General features: G+C 26.9%; 2 protein-coding genes across 5 annotated transcripts; one reads left to right on the forward strand and one right to left on the reverse strand.

The window, feature by feature from the left end:
* Window positions 1–649: 649 nt before the first annotated feature.
* On the forward strand, window positions 650–13,866 carry LOC117930231 (probable disease resistance protein At4g27220). Of its 4 annotated transcripts, XM_034850770.1 has the most exons (9): window positions 650–1,083; window positions 1,784–2,260; window positions 3,223–3,471; window positions 4,711–4,842; window positions 6,885–7,130; window positions 9,377–10,279; window positions 10,310–11,758; window positions 12,391–12,832; window positions 13,596–13,866. In XM_034850770.1, the coding sequence occupies exons 1-8, from the start codon at window positions 1,054–1,056 to the stop codon at window positions 12,496–12,498; spliced, it is 3,594 nt and encodes a 1,197-aa protein (XP_034706661.1). In that variant the 5' UTR covers window positions 650–1,053; the 3' UTR covers window positions 12,499–12,832; window positions 13,596–13,866. The 4 variants fall into 4 exon arrangements, with proteins under 4 accessions (XP_034706661.1, XP_034706660.1, XP_034706662.1 ...); XM_034850769.1 differs by having other exon boundaries at window positions 9,377–11,758; XM_034850771.1 differs by lacking the exon at window positions 3,223–3,471 and having other exon boundaries at window positions 9,377–11,758.
* Window positions 13,867–15,166: 1,300 nt separating this feature from the next.
* On the reverse strand, window positions 15,167–21,470 carry LOC117930547 (superoxide dismutase [Cu-Zn]-like). Its single transcript, XM_034851189.1, has 7 exons — window positions 21,465–21,470; window positions 17,670–17,751; window positions 17,444–17,539; window positions 17,228–17,259; window positions 17,044–17,119; window positions 15,876–15,929; window positions 15,167–15,399 (listed from the first exon to the last, which is right to left on the reverse strand). The coding sequence occupies exons 1-7, from the start codon at window positions 21,468–21,470 to the stop codon at window positions 15,377–15,379; spliced, it is 369 nt and encodes a 122-aa protein (XP_034707080.1). The 3' UTR covers window positions 15,167–15,376.
* Window positions 21,471–22,002: the final 532 nt, after the last annotated feature.

The following is a 22,002-nucleotide window of genomic DNA, read 5'->3' on the forward strand; positions in this document are numbered from 1 at the left end:
TGAGAACATTATATTAATCTTTAATAATAGATTTATCAAATTAATTTAAAATTTAATTTTAGATAATAAAATATGGTGAATAATAATTAAATTATAAAGGAGTTGAAAAAAGAATAAACATAATACCAAAATGTGAATTTTAAAAGCAATAAATATGACTAGAAATAATATAAAATAAGGAAACATGGTAAGTATTATTTAATTTAAAAGGAAAAATTGATGCTAGTTGGAATAAATATTGCAAGGAATTGCAAAGGAAAATTAGAGGAGTTTTTAATTGAAAAAATAAATTTTATAAAGTATTTAGTAGAATTTATTTATAAGAAATAACTCAAAGTGTATATGATTTAATATAGAGCAATAAATGATTAGATATAAATAAAAGTAATTTAGTATGAGAATATCTATAATATAGACTCCTAATATTTTCCAAGATTTTCACATGATTCTTTTTAGTCTTCCTTGATTGTTTAAGATTTTTATAACATAAAACATAACTAAAGCAAATATGTGAATATTTGGAAGATGATAAATTATATTTAAAGAAAGGAAGATATTCATGTTAATCACAACTTTCCAATTGATGATGTCATGTATTATATTTCAGGTTTCATTCCCTAATTTGGAGAAGTTGATACTTCATATCTTCCCAAATTGAGGGAGATATGGCATCACCAACATCCACCTGAGTCCTTCTACAATTTGCAAATCCTAGAAGTATACAATTGTCCAGGCCTACTTAATCTTATCCCATCTCATTTGATACAGAGATTCGGCAATTTGAAAGAAATAAAGGTGGATGTCTGTCAAGTCCTAAAACATGTGTTTGATCTTCAAGGACTTGATGAAAATATTAGGATTCTCCCAAGGTTAGAATCTTTACAATTAAATTCACTACCTAAGTTGAGGCGTGTTGTATGCAATGAGGATGATGACAAGAATGATAGCGTGAGGTGTCTTTTCTCTTCTTCCACGGCTTTTCACAACCTTAAATTCCTATCCATCACAAATTGTGGGAACAAAGTTGAAGATGAGGGACATATCAATACTCCTATGGAAGATGTAGTGCTCTTCGATGGAAAGGTTAGTTTTCTCCCATATTTTTTTTTATTTTTCCTTATACTATTTTGGGAAATATTGAAAAAGATATTCCATTAAAATAATAAAAAATTATGAGAACATTATATTAATCTTTAATAATAGATTTATCAAATTAATTTAAAATTTAATTTTAGATAATAAAATATGGTGAATAATAATTAAATTATAAAGGAGTTGAAAAAAGAATAAACATAATACCAAAATGTGAATTTTAAAAGCAATAAATATGACTAGAAATAATATAAAATAAGGAAACATGGTAAGTATTATTTAATTTAAAAGGAAAAAATTGATGCTAGTTGGAATAAATATTGCAAGGAATTGCAAAGGAAAATTAGAGGAGTTTTTAATTGAAAAAAATAAATTTTATAAAGTATTTAGTAGAATTTATTTATAAGAAATAACTCAAAAGTGTATATGATTTAATATAGAGCAATAAATGATTAGATATAAATAAAAGTAATTTAGTATGAGAATATCTATAATATAGACTCCTAATATTTTCCAAGATTTTCACATGATTCTTTTTAGTCTTCCTTGATTGTTTAAGATTTTTATAACATAAAACATAACTAAAGCAAATATGTGAATATTTGGAAGATGATAAATTATATTTAAAGAAAGGAAGATATTCATGTTAATCACAACTTTCCAATTGATGATGTCATGTATTATATTTCAGGTTTCATTCCCTAATTTGGAGAAGTTGATACTTCATGATCTTCCCAAATTGAGGGAGATATGGCATCACCAACATCCACCTGAGTCCTTCTACAATTTGCAAATCCTAGAAGTATACAATTATCCAGGCCTACTTAATCTTATCCCATCTCATTTGATACAGAGATTCGGCAATTTGAAAGAAATAAAGGTGAAGTACTGTAAAGTCCTAAAACATGTGTTTGATTTTCAAGGACTTGATAAAAATATTAGGATTCTCCCAAGGTTAGAATCTTTACAATTAAATTCACTACCTAAGTTGAGGCGTGTTGTATGCAATGAGGATGATGACAAGAATGATAGCGTGAGGTGTCTTTTCTCTTCTTCCACGGCTTTTCACAACCTTAAATTCCTATCCATCACAAATTGTGGGAACAAAGTTGAAGATGAGGGACATATCAATACTCCTATGGAAGATGTAGTGCTCTTCTATGGAAAGGTTAGTTTTCTCTCATATTTTTTTTTTATTTTTCCTTATACTATTTTGGGAAATATTGAAAAAGATATTCCATTAATATAATAAAAAATTATGAGAACATTATATTAATCTTTAATAATAGATTTATCAAATTAATTTAAAATTTAATTTTAGATAATAAAATATGGTGAATAATAATTAAATTATAAAGGAATTGAAAAAGGAATAAACATAATACCAAAATGTGAATTTTAAAAGCAATAAATATGACTAGAAATAATATACAATAAGGAAACATGGTAAGTATTATTTAATTTAAAAGGAAAAAATTGGAGCTAGTTGGAATAAATATTGCAATGAATTAGAAAGGAGAATTAGTGAAAATTTAATTCAAATAATAATATTTTATTTAAATTTTAGAATAGTTAAAATTAATAAGATTTGGGAAAATTGGGTTAAGATGTTAGATGATTAAGATATTTTCAAATTTATGACTAACTTTTTACTTTTGAAAATCAAAAGAGTAAAACATATTTTATTTGATACAAGAAGACTAATTAATCTTGATTTTAAAATAGCCATCAAAGTTAATAATTTTATTATTTAGTTTCAAAAAATAAAAACATAACTAGTGGATCTAAAATAAAATATAAAGAAGTTGAAAACAAGAATAAAGTTAAAAAAAGGAATTTTTAATTTTAAAAACATTAAGTGTTAATATAAAAAAACATAATAAAAAGGAAAACATAGTAAATTTCATTCTAATTTAAATAAAAAAAAAGTTAAATTGTTAGTAGAAATAAATATAAAAATGAATTTAAAAGTGAAATTATTGAAATTTTTAATAGAAAAAATAAATTTGAAAAGGAAATTATTAAAATTTTCATATGATTTAGAGTGAATGAATTATATTGACCTATTATTTTTGTGTTTATCATATTTTTACAATTGATGATATCATGTATTATATATTGTGCATGTAGCTTTCATTCCCTCCTAATTTGGAGGAGTTGATTTTAAAAAGACTTCCCAAGTTGAAGGAGATGGATGTTGGGATCCTCTTAAAGTTAAAATTCCTGAAGTTAGAGAAACTACCTAGGCTAAGACTTACGGTAGCTTCCATGTTCAAGAATTTTCACAATCTCCAAAAGCTACATATCATTGATTGTGGGATGGAAGACGGGGAAGATGTCAATACTCCTAGTAATGATGTAGTGTTCTCCAATGAAAAGGTTAGTTTTCTCCTCATTTTTTTATTCTGCTTTCTTGAAATCTTAAACTACCATTCTTTTAAAATAACAATCAAATTATCTTTATTATCCTTATTTTAACATTTTAAAAAAATAAAAATACAATCCTAGGTATTGTTTACTACATAGAAATTATATATATACATCCTTTTTAATTTGGACGTCATTCATCCTTTACTCTTGTTTTTCTTTTTCTTTTTTTTTGAAAAACTTGTGTTATTTTGTTGTTAACATCAAAATAAACGTAATATTTTTCAAAAGACAAAGTTCTAAGCTTTTTCTTTGTATCAATTATGTAAGTTTTGTAATTTTATATTTTGTTTTGTATGTTTTGATTAATTTTTTAATTATTTATACTTTATTTAATGTTTTGTATAAACCCCATTTAAATTATATTTATTGAAAGATATTAATTTTATAACAATTGTTTGATTTTTTGGGCCTCTCGGCCTGATCTTGTCCTAGTCATTCCTTTTTTCTATTAGTTTTAATAGAAAATAATTAAAAAAAAAATTAAGGGTATTACATGGGGCCCAATAACTTCTCAATGTTTAGGCGATTTGTAATCCTTGATTTACTAGAGTTTCCCCTAAATATTCTATCCATGGATATAATTCGTTAAAGATGAAACCATTCTTCAAAATGAGCTAAAAGAATATATTTTCTCTTTCAAAAAAATTAAAAATTCAATGCGCTTACTCCATTATATTGTAAAAAGAATCAAGAAGAAATTATAAAAAGCCTATTAAGATATTTTGGATATATTCATAAAATTTAAAACATATTTTATTTGATACAAGAGACTAATTAAAACATATTTTATTTCATATTTCATTATTTAGTTTCAAAAAATAAAAAAATAACTAATGGATCATAAATAAAAAATAAAGGAATTGAAAACTAGAATAAAGTTAAAAGAGGAAATTTTAATTTTAAAAACATTAAGTATTAATATAAAAAAACATAATACAAAGGAAACATAACAAATTTCATTTTAATTTAAATAAAAAAAAGTTAAATTGTTAGAAGAAATAAATATAACAATAAATTTAAAAGTGAAATTATTGAAATTTTTAATAAAAAAAATAAATTTGAAAAGGAAATTATTAAAATTTGCGTATGATTTGAGAGTGAATGAATTATATTGATCTATTATTTTTGTGTTTATCACATTTTTACAATTGATGATATCATGTATTATATATTGTGTTTTTCATGTAGGTTTCATTCCCTCCTAATTTGGAGGAGTTGGTTCTACAAAACCTTCCCAATTTGATGGAGATGGATGTTGGGATCCTCCCAAAGTTAAAAATTCTGAAGTTAGAGGAACTACATGGATGTCTTTTGTCTAAGGTTAGTTTTTTCCCATATTTTTTGTTTTTTCTTATACTACTTGAAATATTTAGGGAGATATATTATAAAAATATTTTTAAAACGAAAATATGAGAAGAATACATTAATCTTGAATAATAATTTTATTAATTTAATTTTAAATAATAAAAATTGTGAATAATAAGTAAATTACAAATGAGTTGAAAAAAACAAAATTTTAAAGTGAAAAATTAATTTAAAAAGGATAAATGTTAATAGAAATAATATAAAAATAAGGAAAAATGGTAGTTATTATTTTAATTTAGAAAGGAAAAAAAATAGGTACTAATTGAAAGAAATATTGCAATGAATTAGAAAAGAGAACTAGTAAAAATTTAATTCAAATAATAATATTTTATTTAAATTTTAGAAGAGTTAAAATTAATAACTTTTGGAAAAATTGGGTTAAGATGTTAGATAAAAATAAAAAATAGCAAAACATATTTTATTTCATATAAGAAGACTAATTAATCTTGACTTAAAATAACCATCAAAGTTAATAATTTTATTATTTAGTTTCAAAAAAAAAAAAGAATTAGTGAATAAAAAATAAAATATAAAGGAGTTGAAAACAAGAATAAAGTTAAAAAGGGAATTTTTAATTTTAAAAACATTAAATATTAATATATAAAACATAACAAAAAGGAAACATTGTAAATTTCATTCTAATTTAAATAAAAAAAGGTTTAGTGTTAATAGAAATAAATATAGCAATGAATTTAAAAGTGAAATTATTGAAATTTTTAATAGGAAAAATAAATTTTAAAAGAAAATTATTAAAGTTTGTATATGATTTGAGAGTTAATGAATTATATTAACCCAATATTTTTAGGTTTACTATACTTTTACAATTGATGATGCCATGAATTGTATTTTGTGTTTCTCATATAGATTTCATTCTCTCCTAATTTGGAAGAGTTGGCTCTAGAAAGTCTTCTCAAGTTGTTTGATTTTTTGGGAAATTGTTTAGAATAAAAATTACTTTTTATTTAACAAATGAAAAAACCAAATATATATATATATATATATATATATATATATATATATATATATATATATATATATATATATATATATTTATTGTGCTCTAAAATTTAAATTTTGTTTTATTTTAAGTACATCTCCTACCTTCTTACAATAATAAAAATTTTCAAAATAAAATGATTTGATATTTTTTTATTTAAATTTATCATGCTCTGTTATGTTTAATTCAATCTTCTTATATGCATTTATTAGATAAAGGTTTTGTCAATAATATTAATAAGTTAAGTAATTATTGATAATTTATTTATTTATATGTTATTTTAATTTTACAAAATAATTTTTTTGCTTAAATAGTATTTTAATTTTTATAAAATAAAAAAATTGTCATCAAATAAGAGATTAGAAATATTAGTTTTAATCACTCGCCCTTTTATGTTAAATAAACTAAATTTTAATCCTTTTATATTTAAAAATAAAAGAAAATAATAAAAAATTTTCAAATATTTTAAAGCAAGTTACGTAAAAATAATTTTGAATTTTTTTTTTGTTATAAATCAAGTCGAGAGATTTTCACTCGAAAATATTGGGTAGTTTTAATATATGTAATGTGCATATGCTAGATGATACAGAAAGGAACCAGTTGTCTTAGATGTCACCTCTTCCCAAAACTAAATAGTAAATACCCTATTTCCATTTTCTACTACTTTGCTGGCACTGCACTTGGCCTCTCACCCTAACCTTGTTCTGGTCGTCCCTCTTTTCTGTTATTTTTAACAGAAAAAATAATAAAAAAATATAAGGGTATCATGCTGGCACAATAAATTCTCTATGTTAAGGCGATTTCTAATCCTTGATTTAGTGGAGTTTCCCCAAAATATTCTATCATAATTCTCCAATTGAGGGATATAATTCAATAAAGATAGAACAATTCTTCAACATGAGGTAAAATAATATATTTTCCAATATTGACCCAATATTTTTATATTTATTACAATTTTACAATTGATGATGTCATGTATTATATTATGTTTCTTATGTAGGTTTCACTTTCTCCTAATTTGGAGGAGATAGTTCTAAAAAGTCTTCCAAAATTGGAGGAGATAGATTTTGGGACCCTCCCAAAGTTAAAAATCCTAAAGGTTGAGAAACTACCTCAATTAGTTTTGTCTTCTTCAATGTTCAAGAATTTTCACAATCTCAAAGAGTTACGTATCATTGATTGTGGGATGGAAGACATGAGAGGTGTCAATACTTCTACTAATGATGAAGTGCTCTTCAATGAAAAGGTTAGTTGTCTTTCTCTTTTTCTTTTTTCCGTTATACACGACATTCTTAAAATATTAAACTACCATTCTTTTAAAATAACAACCAAATTACCTTTATTATCTTTATTTTAACATTTAAAAAATATAAAAATACAATCCTAGATATTATTTATTGCATATAAATTATATATATATATATATATATACACACGTCCTTTTTAATTTGAACCTCATTTCTCCTTTTACTCTTGTTTTTTTTTTTATTTATAAATATTATGTGTTATTTTGTTGTTAACATCAAAATAAATGTAATATTTTTCTACAAACAAAGTTATGAACTTTTTCTTTGTATCAATGATGTAAGTTTTGTAATTTTATATTTTATTTTGTATGTTTTGATTAATTTTTAATTATTTATACTTTATTTAATGTTTTGTATGAAACCCCATTTAAATTATATTTCTTGAAAGATATTAATTTTATAATAGTTGTTTGATTTTTTGGGAAATTGTTTAGAATGAAAAGTACTTTTTATTTAACAAATGAAAAAACTAAAAAAAATATATGTTTTATTTTTTTTTAATGTGCTCTAAAATTTAAATTTTGTTTTATTTTAAGTACATCTCCTACAGCTCACGGTAATAAGAATTTTTTAGAATGAAATGATTTTATTTTTTATTTAAATTTATCATGCTCTACTATGTTTAATTCAATTTTCTTATATGCATTTGGTATATAAAGGTTTTATAAATAATATCAATAAGTTAATCAATTATTAATAATTTGTTTATTTATATGGTACTTTAATTTTACAAAATAATTTTTTTTTCTTAAATGGTATTTTAATTTTTATAAAATAAAAAAATTGTCATCAAATAAGAGATCATAAATATTAGTTTTAATAATGAGTCTTTTTATGTTAAATAAAATAAATTTTAATCCTTTTCTATTGAAAAAGAAAAGAAAATAATAAAAAAATTTCAAATATTTAATCCAGTTATGTCAAAATAATTTTGAAATTTTTTTTGTTATAAATCAAGTCTAGAGATTTTCACCCGAAAATATTGGATAATTTTAATATATGAAATGTGTGTATGAAACAGAAAGCAAGCAGTTGTCTAGATGCCACCTCTTCCCAAAACTATATACCCTATTTCCATTTTCTACTGCTTTGCTGGCACTGTAGTTGGAGTCATCCCTCTTTTCTGTTAGTTTTAACGGAAAATAATAATAAAAGAACACAAGGGTATTATAAGGGGCCTAATAAATTCTCTATGTTTAGGCGATTTTTAATGCTTGATTTACCGGAGTTTCCCAAAATGTTCTATCCCAATTTTCAATTGATGGATATAATCCGTTAAAGACAAAACAATTCTTCAAAATGAAGTAACATAATAGATTTTCCCTCTTAAAAAATTAAAAATTCAATGGCAAAATACATATAGAGAATAGTAGAGGAGAGCATGGAGACGTGGAAAATATATTGTAAAATTAATAATAGCTATATATATATATAGTATGTGGAAATACTACATGTACATTTTTTTTTTAATTTGGACCTTTTTTTTTTTCTCTTTTACTCTTTTTCTTTGGAAAAAAAAATGTGTTGTTTTGTTGTTAACATCTATTTTACAAAACCTTCAAAAAGAATTTTTTTGTAATTTTTTATTTTTAAAAATAAAAAGAGTAAGTCATACTTTATTCCTTATAAGGAGAGTAATTATTATTCTTTTAAAATAATAAAATTTATTTTTTGAAATATAAAAATACAATCTTGAATATTATTTTTTACATGGAAATTATACATATACATGTACATCTTTTCTAATATGAATAGTTTTTCTCTTTTACTCTTTTTCTTGAAAGAAAATTATGTGTTATTTTTTTGTTAATATCAAAATAAACGTAACATTTTTTAAAAAGAAAAGTTAAATGCTTTTTCTTTGTATCAATCATGAAAGCTTTGTGATTTTGTATTATTTTATATTAATTTTTTTCATTATTCATACTTTATTTACTGTTTGTTCATAAACCCATTTGAATTGTATTTCATAAAGGATATTAATATTATAATAGTTATTTGATTTTTTGGGAAAATGTTTATAATGATAATTACTTTTTCTTTCACTAATGAAAATTTTATAATGTATTAGAAGTAAACATGCGAGAGACTATTTCAGAATTGAATTGAATTATATTTAAGAAATATGTTTATGCCTATCATCACAACTTTCCAATTGATGCCTTATCTTGTGTTTTTGCTACAGGCTTCATTCCTTGAATCAAGAGCCTCCACTCTGAACGATATTATGGATGCCTTAAGAGACGACAATATCAACTTGATTGGAGTATGGGGCATGGCCGGTGTGGGCAAAACAACACTGCTGAAACAAGTGGTTCAACAAGCTAAGCAACAGCGGTTGTTCACCAGACAAGCCTATATGGATGTATCCTCCATTTCAGGCTTGGAAACACTTCGACAAAAAATTGTACAAGTGTTGGGCTTAGCACTTTGGGTGCCCAATGCGGATGAATTGAAGCAGAGACTGAAGGAAGGGAAGATCCTTATTATCTTAGATGATATTTGGACGGAAATTGATTTGGAGAAAGTAGGAATTCCTTGTAAAGGTGATGAGACACAATGCAAAATAGTGTTGGCTTCGAGAGATGACCTATTATGCAAAGACATGGGCGCACAAAGATGTTTTCCAGTGAAACGTTTACCACCAGATGAAGCATGGAGTTTTTTTAAGAAGACAGCAGGTGATTCCGTGGAGGAGAATCTTGAACTGCAACCCATAGCCATTCAAGTAGTTGAAAAATGTGATGGTCTACCAATTGCAATTGTAACAATTGCCAAGGCATTAAAAGATGAGACCGTGGCTGTATGGGAGAATGCCCTGGAACAACTTAGGAGTTGTGCACCAACAAACATTAGAGCAGTGGATAAGAAGGTTTACTCATGTCTGGAGTGGAGCTACACCCATTTGAAGGGTGATGACGTGAAGTCATTGTTCTTACTTTGTGGGATGCTCGGCTATGGTGATATTTCATTGGATCTCTTGTTACGATATGGTATGGGTCTGGATTTGTTTGGCCACATCAACTCATTGGAGCTAGCAAGAAATAGACTACTTGCATTGGTGGAAATCCTTAAAGCCTCAGGCTTGTTACTTGACAGTCATGAAGATAGAAACAAATTTGATGAAGAAAGAGCTTCAAGTTCGCTTTTCATGGATGTTGATAACAAGTTTGTGAGGATGCACAGTGTTGTTCGTGAAGTTGCCAGAGCAATTGCATCCAAGGATCCTCATCCATTTGTAGTCAGAGAAGATGTTGGATTGGAAGAATGGTCAGAGACTGATGAATCCAAAAGGTGCGCTTTCATCTCTTTGCATTGCAAAGCTGTGCATGACCTTCCTCAAGAGTTGGTATGGCCGGAACTTCAATTTTTTCTATTGCAGAACAACAATCCTCCCTTGAATATCCCGAACACATTTTTCGAAGGGATGAAAAAACTCAAAGTTTTGGATTTGTCCCGTATGCATTTTACAACACTACCATCATCACTTGATTCCCTTGCAAATTTCCGAACATTGCGTCTGGATGGGTGCGAGTTGGGAGACATTGCTCTAATTGGAAAGCTAACGAAACTAGAAGTTCTTAGCTTGATGGGTTCTACAATCCGACAATTGCCTAATGAAATGTCGCAATTGACCAATCTAAGGCTGTTGGATTTGAATTATTGTGAGAAGCTTGAAGTAATTCCACGAAATATCTTATCAAGTTTGTCTCAATTAGAATGTTTGTACATGAAATCTAGCTTTACTCAATGGGCAACTGAAGGTGAAAGCAATGCTTGCTTATCCGAGCTAAATCATTTGTCTCATTTGACAACTTTAGAGATATATATACCAGATGCCAAGTTGCTACCAAAAGACATTCTATTTGAGAACTTGACAAGATATGCGATATCTATAGGTACTCGGTGGAGGTTGAGAACCAAAAGAGCATTGAACCTCGAGAAAGTCAATAGAAGCTTACATTTGGGGGATGGAATGAGCAAGTTGTTGGAGAGAAGTGAAGCACTAAAGTTCATGGAATTAAGTGGTACTAAATATGTTCTTCACCCATCAGATAGGGAGAGTTTCCTTGAACTAAAGCATCTCGAAGTTGGTTTTAGTCCTAAGATTCAATACATCATGGATTCAAAGAATCAACAGTTGTTGCAACATGGTGCCTTTCCTCTATTGGAGTCATTGATTCTTCAGGCTTTGATAAACTTCGAAGAAGTATGGCATGGCCCAATTCCAATAGGGTCTTTTGGTAACTTAAAAACTCTACGAGTGCGTGCATGTCCTAAATTGAAATTTCTCCTTTTGCTCTCCACGGGTAGAGGCCTTTCCCAACTTGAAGAAATGCTTATAGCAGGATGCAATGCCATGCAACAAATAATCGCATATGAAAGGGAGTCAGAAATAAGAGAAGATGGACATGCTGGGACCAACTTGCAACTATTCCCAAAATTGCGATCCTTGATTCTCGAGGATCTACCACAGCTCATCAACTTCAGTTCCGAGTTAGAAACAACATCTTCCACATCTTTGAGTACAAATGCAAGGTCGGAAGACTCATTTTTCGGTCATAAGGTATGTTAAAGCTTATTAGCCAATTTCATTGGTTTTATTTATTTATTTTTTTTGCACCACTTTATATCGATATAAGTAAAAAGAAAAACTAGGGTGGGCCCACATGCACTTTCCAAACTCCACCATGTTAAAATTATTTGAACATTTCATTTTAAATAATATAAAAAAATAACAAATAATATATAAAACATGAAGGAGTTGAAAAACTAATAAGGTTAAAAGAAATTTTAATTTTAAACACATTAAATATTAATAGGAATGAGTATTTAAATAAAGAAAAACTATAAGTATAATTTTACTTTAAATAAGAAAAAAAAGTCAAGTTAATAGGAATAAATTTAAGAGTGAAATCATAAAAAATTTTAAAAGAAAAAGGAAATTTAAAAAGGACATTCACAAGAATTTATTAATGAGAGAAAAATAAAAGAATGTATATGATTTAAAATAAGAAATTATTTATATGAGTAAAAATAATTTGTGCATCAGCATGAGAATCCCTTATCCTTTCATTTTTTTTATAAATATAATTAAAGTAAACATGTGAATAATCCCAAGCTGATGAATTATATTTAAGAAATATATTTATATTTATTATAACTTTCCAATTGATGATGTTATGTATCATGTTATAGGTTTCATTCCCTAAGTTAAAGGAGTTGACACTCAGAAATCTGCCCAAGCTGAAGGATACATGGCATTATCAACTTCCATTTGAATTCTTCTTCAATCACGGATCTTAAGGGTGTACAAATGTCCATGTCTACTCAATCTTGTCCCAGTTCATTTGATACACAACTTCCAGAATTTAAAAGAGATAGATGTGCAACGTTGTGAACTCCTAGAGCATGTGATTATTCTTCAAGAAATTGATGGAAATGTTGAGATCCTCTCAAAGTTAGAAACCTTGAAATTGGAGAACTTGCCTAGGCTGAGATGGATCAAAGATGGGAATGATATGATGAAACATATTTCCTCTCTTCTGACACTCATGAATATTCAAAACCTTCAAGAACTACATATCACTAATTGTAGTATGGAAGACTCGCGGAAAATGTAGTACTCTTTTGTGAGAAGGTTAGTTTTTTCCCATATTTTTTATTTTTCTCTCCCATACTTTTTATTTCTTCTTATACTTTTTTTTTTTTGGAATTATTGACATAAATATTCTATAAAAATAAAAAAGTATGAAGATTATATTAATTTTTAATAACAAATTATTAAATTAATTTAAATTTAATTTTAAATATATTTCATATAAGAGATTAACTATCATTCTTTCAAAATACCGTCAAATCACCCTCATTAAAAAAAATTATAGGATTTATTTTAATAGAATAAAAAAAATTGTAAATATTCTATCCTTTTACATTCATAATAATTAACTTCCTTTATTTTCATCTAATTTAACTAAATAATACACCTTTTTATAATGAAAAAAACCTTTGCTAATTCAAATTAGTATAGTATGCAAATGATATAATATAAATTTATGATAAGTATAACTTTCAAGATGAATATCAAACAAAGAATAATATTTTGTATGTTTACTATTAACATGTAATAATAAATTTCTTAAATTAATAAAAAAAATTGTTTTCAAATAATATACAAATGAATAATAAATCAAATATAAAGGAATTGAAATACAAGATTAAAGAAATTTTAATTTAAAAAAATATTAGATATTAATAGGATGGAGGTGGAATCCATTTTTTTTATCCGGAAGTAAGAATATGTTTTGTTTCTTCATAATATATTCTATAAATATTATTGCTAAAGTTTAGGTCATTTATATTTAAATGGTATCATTTTCTTTTGTTCTTATCATTTTTTTTAGGTACACTGGATATACTTTATGTTCTGCCCTATTTGAGATGAAGTAAGATGCAGCCTTTGAAAGAGAAACTATTAATGAAGTTTGAGAAATTGTCAATGATGTTTCCTTCAATCATTTCCTTCATTTGATAGAGTTTATTTATTCAAGCACATGCTAGATTTTCATATGCATTTTGTTTTGTTCATTGTTATATCCCTAATAAAATTGTTTGTTAAGTGTGTGGTCTTGCACAATGATGAAAGTTTTATATATTAGTATTCGACTTCTTGTATTGTGTGAGTTGACATTTCATAAATTATAAAATACATATGATAAAGGAAGTTTTGTTATTTGCTAAATTTATGTATATTGTTTGAGTAAATTTTTAATCATGCCTTAAATTATGAAATATTGCTTTCAAAGGTGAAATATGACACCGTGAAAATTCGTTAAATAAAATCTAATAGTAAATAAAGGATTCATAATATCATTTGATAGGATGTTCAAAGTTTAACTTGACATATGAGTTTAGTCAAATATATTCAAGAATGTCTTATGAGGATAATCATTAGAGTAGAAATCTCTTCATGTATTAAATGAGTCTAATTGGTTAGAATGTTCTTGGATAAATCAACCATAGATAACATGACTTTTTCACTTGTATGTTCGTTGTGCAACAATTGATCTACTTATGTTTGGTTGGTTATTGATTGTTAGGAAAATCAAGTTCACTTGCAATTTACTCAATTATGATCTCTAATTACGCAAAATTTTAAGGCAACCCTCCAAGCCTTTCAAGGGCAATCAAAAGCCTACTTGAAAAATAAATAAATGAATAAGACTAACATGATGTCAATTTGATCATCAAATGGTTTAGGCTTTAGATGACACCATAATTATTATCAGGCTTTAGCATTGTAAATCATGTTCTCAAATTTAGGAATGATTTGGTACTACCATTATGTTAGAGGGATACCATATAAAACTCTTTAAATTGATTAACATTGAAAGAAAACCAATAAAAACATTAATATTAAAAAATTAAATTAAAAAATAATAAAAGAGAGAAGTTAACCAAAGAACTGAAATTAAGATAATAGATTGTGAGAAAAAAACTGAAGATATTAAAAAGATGTGTACAAACAAATGTTATATTTAAGTTGGAGATAAAAATAATCTTATTTTTAAATTTTAATGTTTTGACTATTAATGAGCTTTTATTAAGATCAAGGTTATTACCACTAGCTATATTTCACACTTGTTTGATCTTCTTAAGAAATCAATTAGATATAGAAAGAGTCGCATTCGGATAAAGAAATATCCCTAGACACATTTAGATGATACCACTTAAGTCTAAATCTGTTGAGGTTGATTAGAAAGGCTAGTAACCAAGGTCCTACCACATAGCTATGGTTCGCTGTCCCACTCCGAACACATTAGACCTTCATATTCATAGTTTTATTCCCTATTTGATACACACCATCCAAACTTTCATTCTTAATGTTAATGCATATTGAATCTTTGTCTATCTTAATTTATTTTATCCATTCCTTACCAGATCCAAACTAAGAGAACTACCAAAAACACTTGTGAGACATGCAAAACCAGAGGAAGTTTTAGATATAACTGGGAAATAACACAAAAGATTTAAGATCATAACATCATACATCACACCATAAAGGACAACCTTCTTCCCTTTATTCTTTCAAGTTTTTGAGTCTTGTCTAGGGATCTCTCATGCATGACAAAACAAATGTCTTCAACTACATGTGTTCACCATGAGTGTCGGTAGAGCTAGTTTTTTAGCCTTGCAATCCGATAACTCCTACAAAGAGGTAAACGAACACACAACGTTAGGGACAAATGAATAAGATAAAAACCTAAGAAATGTAGAAGTCTAATAGAGAACCCATATGCATCTTTTGATGATCCCAAATAACATTATAGACAAAATTTATCTTACAAGTGCATTTAAAGAACAAATAATAGTGCAATCATTCCGTTTTATCCCCATAATAATTTGGAAAAGAAATTCTCAGTCTGCTATGGTGGGGAGGAAAAAAAGAGAATAAAAAAAACTAAATATTGGAAAGCACTCATTCATACTTGAAATGATTATAGTATCTCAAAATTTTTAAATGCAAACAAAAATTGCATAAGAAACAAAGTGATTTATCTTATTTCATTTCAAATTACATGAAAAAAAAAAAACCAAATGCATGATTTGATTTTCATGTACCAACCAAAGCCCCCCCTCTCACTACAAAGGAAAGGAAAAGAAAAGAAAAGAAATATGCTTACCACAGGCCACTCTGCCACCAGCATTTCCCGTGCTTTTCCTGAGCTCATGTCCCCCTGAAAAAATATAGAAAAGAAACTGTTATTGCATCCTCAGAAAGTAAAGATATGCTCAAAGGTAAAATAAGAATAAAAATAAGAAAAATAGGAACACATACGTCCATATTCGAACAAAGTCAAGCCATTCCCACTTGGGCCATATTCGGAGTTTTTTTTTCCAAACAATAAAAACAGACTAAACCAGCCAAGTATTCTCTTCTAACCAAATGGTACTGGTGAATGGCAAGCATATATCAAGGAACCAATCAACCTCGATACCAGGGCCTGAAAAACTTAATAATGCTCCAGCAGCTAGCATATGTGGCTTCTGGAGATCATAGCAGAAGCCCAAAAGGGAGTCAGAATAACTTTAAACCATAACTCTTAGAACCCCTCTTTTGCAATCACTCACATCACATAAAATTTGTGATGTCAACAAAACCTACTTCTATTTTGTGAAGAAGCTTTCAGTTCTAATAAAAGTAAGGCCCATTTTACCCCTAATCCAAACATGAACTTTGTTAACAATGTTAAGCGAGGATGAGATGGATATTTAAGTTCTCACACAGATGTCAACCATGCAATGGATAAACTGAATTTTTCAGCTTGATTTTTAAGGCAGGCTGGGTGTCGGATGACTTGGATCTCAGCGATATTTCAAAAATCTCCCTGTGGGTTTCTAATATTTAACTTAGAATCCCCGGATTTAGTGTAGAATATTAGTACTTCCTTGTAAAAATGAGGTAACTTCAAATGCCTCCTTATTGACTCAACAAAGGCATAATTGTAAAACACAACTGATTCTATTTTCAAAGCATTTCTTTTCTCTAAAATTCATCTTGCACAGCTTGTATCAGATTAATAAAAATAGTCATCCCGCATAGCACCCATGATAAGAATAAAAATAATTACTGTGCACAAAATGATGGAATTAGTATACATACGTTTGTCCAAACTCTGTAAGATGGAACTTAATAATGTTCCAGCAAAATATAAATTAACATTTGTCATAAGCTAGGACTGGACTGTTCATTCTTATCCATTAGTAATCCACAGGGCATAGAAGAACAGTAGCACAAAATGGAAACACCTGAAAAAAAAAAGCTTCATGGATAGAAGTTTTACAGCTTACCCTTTCCAAGATCATCAGGATCAGCATGGACAACAACAGCCCTTCCAACAATGGAGTTTGATCCAGTGAGAGGAATCTTTAAACAGAGACAAATACATTTTTTAGATAACAAGAACCAAATTTCAACCTAGCTGGTAAAAAGAATAAAAAGAAAAAGAAGACAAAGAGGTAAAAAAAAACCTACCTGCTTGTCAACAATTTTGAAATTAACAGTACCTGAAAAGCACACAATCAAATGAAAACACCTTAATGGCTAAGAAAGTTCAAATAACATAACTGAACTAGATATACAATCCAGATATTCCATTCATATCACATAGAGCAATGTCGGGCAAACAATAATAATGCTTCTAATGGTATTCTAGTAATAGTTAATTACAATGAAGTACATAGTACATACCATCCTCACCAACAATGACATTTCCTAAATCACCAGCATGACGATTCTCGTCTTCAGGAGCACCATGCTCTTTTCCAGCAGGATTGAAATGAGGTCCTGTAAATAATAAATAAATAACTAATCGAAATACTTAAGCTAAAAAGAAACATGCAGAAAATCTAGGAGTGTAAGTCTAACCCAATGGCAAAGGATGTAAAAAATAAAGTAACCAATAATTAGACAATACCAGTTGACATGCAACCATTTGTTGTGTCCCCAAGGGCATGCAATTTCTCCTTTTGCTCTCCACGGCTAGAGGCCTTTCCCAACTTGAAGAAATAATAAAAAAAAAATAACAAATAATATATAAAACGTGAAGGAGTTGAAAAACTAATAAGGTTAAAAGCAATTTTAATTTTAAACATATTAAATATTAATAGGAATGAGTATTTAAATAAGAAAAAACTATAAGTATAATTTTACTTTAAATAAGAAAAAAAGTCAAGTTAATAGGAATAAATACAAAACAAATTTAAGAGTGAAATCATCAAAATTTTTAAAAGAAAAAGGAAATTTAAAAAAGGCATTCACAAGAATTTATTAATGAGAGAAAAATAAAAGAATGCATATGATTTAAAATAAGAAATTATTTATATGAGTAAAAATAATTTGTGGCATCAACATGAGAATCCCTTATCCTTTCATTTTTTTTTAAAATCTAATTAAAGTAAACATGTGAATAATCCCAAGTTGATGAATTATATTTAAGAAATATATTTATATTTATTATAACTTTCCAATTGATGATGTCATGTATCATGTTATAGGTTTCATTCCCTAAGTTAGAGGGGTTGACACTAAAAAATCTGCCCAAGTTGAAGGATATATGGCATCATCAACTTCCATTTGAATCCTTCTCCAATCTACAGATCTTAAGTGTGTACACATGTCCATGTCTACTCAATCTTGTCCCAGCTCATTTGATACACAGCTTCCAGATTTTAAAAGAGATAGATGTGCAAGATTATGAACTCCTAGAGCATGTGATTATCCTTGAAGAAATTGATGGAAATGTTGAGATCCTCTCAAAGTTAGAAACCTTGAAATTGAAGAACTTGCCTAGGTTGAGATGGATTGAAGACAGGAATGATAGGATGAAACATATTTCCTCTCTTATGACACTCATGAATATTCGAAACCTTCAAGAACTACATATCACTGATTGTAGTATGGAAGACCTGCAGAAGATGTAGTACTCTTTTGTGAAAAGGTTAGTTTTTTTCCCATACTTTTTTATTTTTCTCTCCCATACTTTTTATTTCTTCTTATACTATTTTTTGAAATTATTGATAGAAATATTCTATAAAAATAAAAAAGTATGAAGATTATATCAATTTTTAATAAAAAATTAAAAAAATTTAAAATTTAATTTTAAATATATTTCATATAAGAGATTAACTATCATTCTTTCAAAATACCGTCAAATCACCCTCATTAAAAGAAATTATAGGATTTATTTCTAATAGATTAAAAAAATTTCCTTTATTTTCATCTAATTTAACTAAATAATACACCTTTTTATAATGAAAAAAAAATCTTTGCTAATTCAAATTAGTATAGTATGCAAATGATATAATATAAATTTATGATAAGTATAACTTTCAAGATGAATATCAAACAAAGAATAATATTTTGTATGTTTACTATTAACATGTAATAATAAATTTCTTAAATTAATTAAAAAATTGTTTTCAAATAATATACAAATGAATAATAAATCAAATATAAAGGAATTGAAAAACATCATTAAAGAAATTTTAATTTTAAAAAATATTAAATATTAATAGGATGGAGGTGGAATCCATTTTTTTTATCCGGAAGTAAGAATATGTTTTGTTTCTTCATAATATATTCTATAAATATTATTGCTAAGTTTTACGTTATTTATATTTAAATGGTATCATTTTCTTTTGTTCTTATCATTTTTTTAGGTACACTAGATGTACTTTATGTTCTGCCCTATTTGAGATGAAGTACAGATGCAGCCTTTGAAAGAGAAATTATTAACGATGTTTGAGAAATTGTCAATGATGTTTCCTTCAATCATTTCCTTCATTTGATAGGAGTTTATTTATTCCAACACATGCTAGATTTTCATATGCATTTTGTTATGTTCATTGTTATATCCCTAATAAAATGGTTTGTGAAGTGTGTGGTCTTGCACAACGATGAAAGTTTTAATTTATTAATATTCAACTTCTTGTATTGTGTGTGTTGACATTTCATAAATTATAAAATACATATGATAAAAGAATCTTTGTTATTTGCTAAATTTATGTATATTGTTTGAGTAAATTTTTAATCATGTCTTGAATTATGAAATATTGCTTTCAAAGGTGAAATATGACACTGTGAAAATTCGTTAAATAAAATCTAATAGTAGATAAAGGATTCATAATATTATTTGATAGAATGTTCAGAGTTTGGCTTGACATATGATTTTAGTCAAATATATTCAAGATTGTCTTATGAGAATAATCATTAGAGCGGAAATCTCTTCATTTATTAAATGAGTCTAAATTGGTTAGAATGTTCTTTTTGGATAATCAAACTTAGATAACATGACTTTTTCACTTGTATGTTCATTGTGCAACAATCGATGTTTGGTTGGTTATTGATTGTTAGGAAAATCAAGTTCACTTGCAATTTACTCAATTATGATCTCTAATTCTGCAACCAGAGTGACAAAATTTTAAAGCAACCTCCAAGCCTTTCAAAGGTAATCAAAAGCCTACTTGAAAAATAAATAAATAAATAAATAGGACTAACAACATGTCAATTTGATCATCAAATGGTCTAGGCTTTAGATGACACCATAATTATTATTAGGCTTTAGCATTGTAAATCATGTTCTTGAATTTAGGAATGATTTGGTACTACTATTATGTTAGAGGGATACCATATGTTGTGCTAATTGTAACCCAGAATTTGCATGCATTAAGTGAAAAAATCATGAACCTACTTTCATGTTTGCTATTTTAAAACTCAAGTTCTAAACAACATTATTATGAAAGTAAAGTCATTCAACCAAAAAGAATAAAAAATTGACGTCCCTAATCCTAGAATAACACATAATAATTTGATACTTAAATACTTGAACCATCTAATGTTTCTTACAAAAATACATCTTCTTATCCCTTTCCCTTATAAAATTAAATAAAAATTATATTAGTAATTGTTAAATAAAAAATTAAAATAATCATAAAATTAATAACTTAAAAAGAAAATATTAAATTCCCACATGAAAATATAAAATAAAATATAAAAAGTCACCACTCTATTAATTAGTATCTTTTGTTTATCTTTTTTTTCTTCAACATTTTTTTTCTCTATTTAGATTTTTTTTTTTCAGATTACAAAAATTAAAATTTAGTAGGATTGTAATTTAAATCTTTAACTCCAATAATTTATGTAACTCATTATCACTATTTCATAAAGTAAAACTTTTAAAATTGATTAACATTGAAAGAAAACTAATAAAAACATTAATATTAAAAAATAATAAAAGAGAGAAGTTCAGTGTATAAGTGAAATTAAGATAATAGATTATGAAAAAAAAAAGATATTAAAAAGAAGATGTGTACAGGCAAATGTTATATTTAAAAAGTTGATAAATTGATAATGAAAAATAAATATTTTATTTTTATATTTTTAATTCTATCATGTTTTTAATCATTTTTTTAATTTTATTTACTCAATTTTATGATAAAAAAAAATTATAAAAATGAGATATTTTATTAAGAAATTAGTAAAATCCTAAATGTCAAAAATTAGTTTGAAAAATCATTTTTAGGCCTAAAAATTGCTCACTCAAAATAGACTTAGAAAACAAGCCTAACATATATAAGGATAGTCTGGTGGTAAGAGTGGGACCCAAGAACCATCCAAAGCATATATGTGACACCCACATTCGAGACATTTTCATTCATTCAAATTGCATTTGTTAATGATCCCGTCACACCTAGCCCTATATTTTCTTTACCTCCATCTTCAGGCTCTCTTTTGTTCAATCCCTAAATGTAGTCTTTTTCATTTATATCCATAATTTTCCTTGCTTATTAGAGGAGGGAAAAGTGTTTAACCAAAGGTTGGGTGGGCTAACTCTAATGTCCCAAACCCATATCTCAAGTTTGGGTTATTAGAAATAAAAGAATATGAATCCCTAAACCACATAGCTATGGTTCGCCATCCTGCTTACTCTAAACACATTGGACCCTCGTATTCATAGTTTTGTTCCCTATTTGATACACACCATCCAAGCTTAATAATATATGTCATTAGCGGCGTCAGATCAATTTTTCCTTACTACTGATGGACAGGGCAGCTCTCCAATCGATCATGTCAAGGATCTAATAATAATATATGTTTTACTACTGTTTGCGAGTTCTAATTTTTGTGAAATGGGTTGGTATGTGTTTTAAATTTATTTCATTTTATCTTTTTTAGATGTTGCATTTTACATATTTATTTGTTTAATTGATTAAGAAAAATTGTTTCATTTATTTCATGAAATCAAAACA

Source organism: Vitis riparia, chromosome 14 (genome assembly GCF_004353265.1).
Source record: "Vitis riparia cultivar Riparia Gloire de Montpellier isolate 1030 chromosome 14, EGFV_Vit.rip_1.0, whole genome shotgun sequence".
Taxonomy (NCBI): domain Eukaryota; kingdom Viridiplantae; phylum Streptophyta; class Magnoliopsida; order Vitales; family Vitaceae; genus Vitis; species Vitis riparia.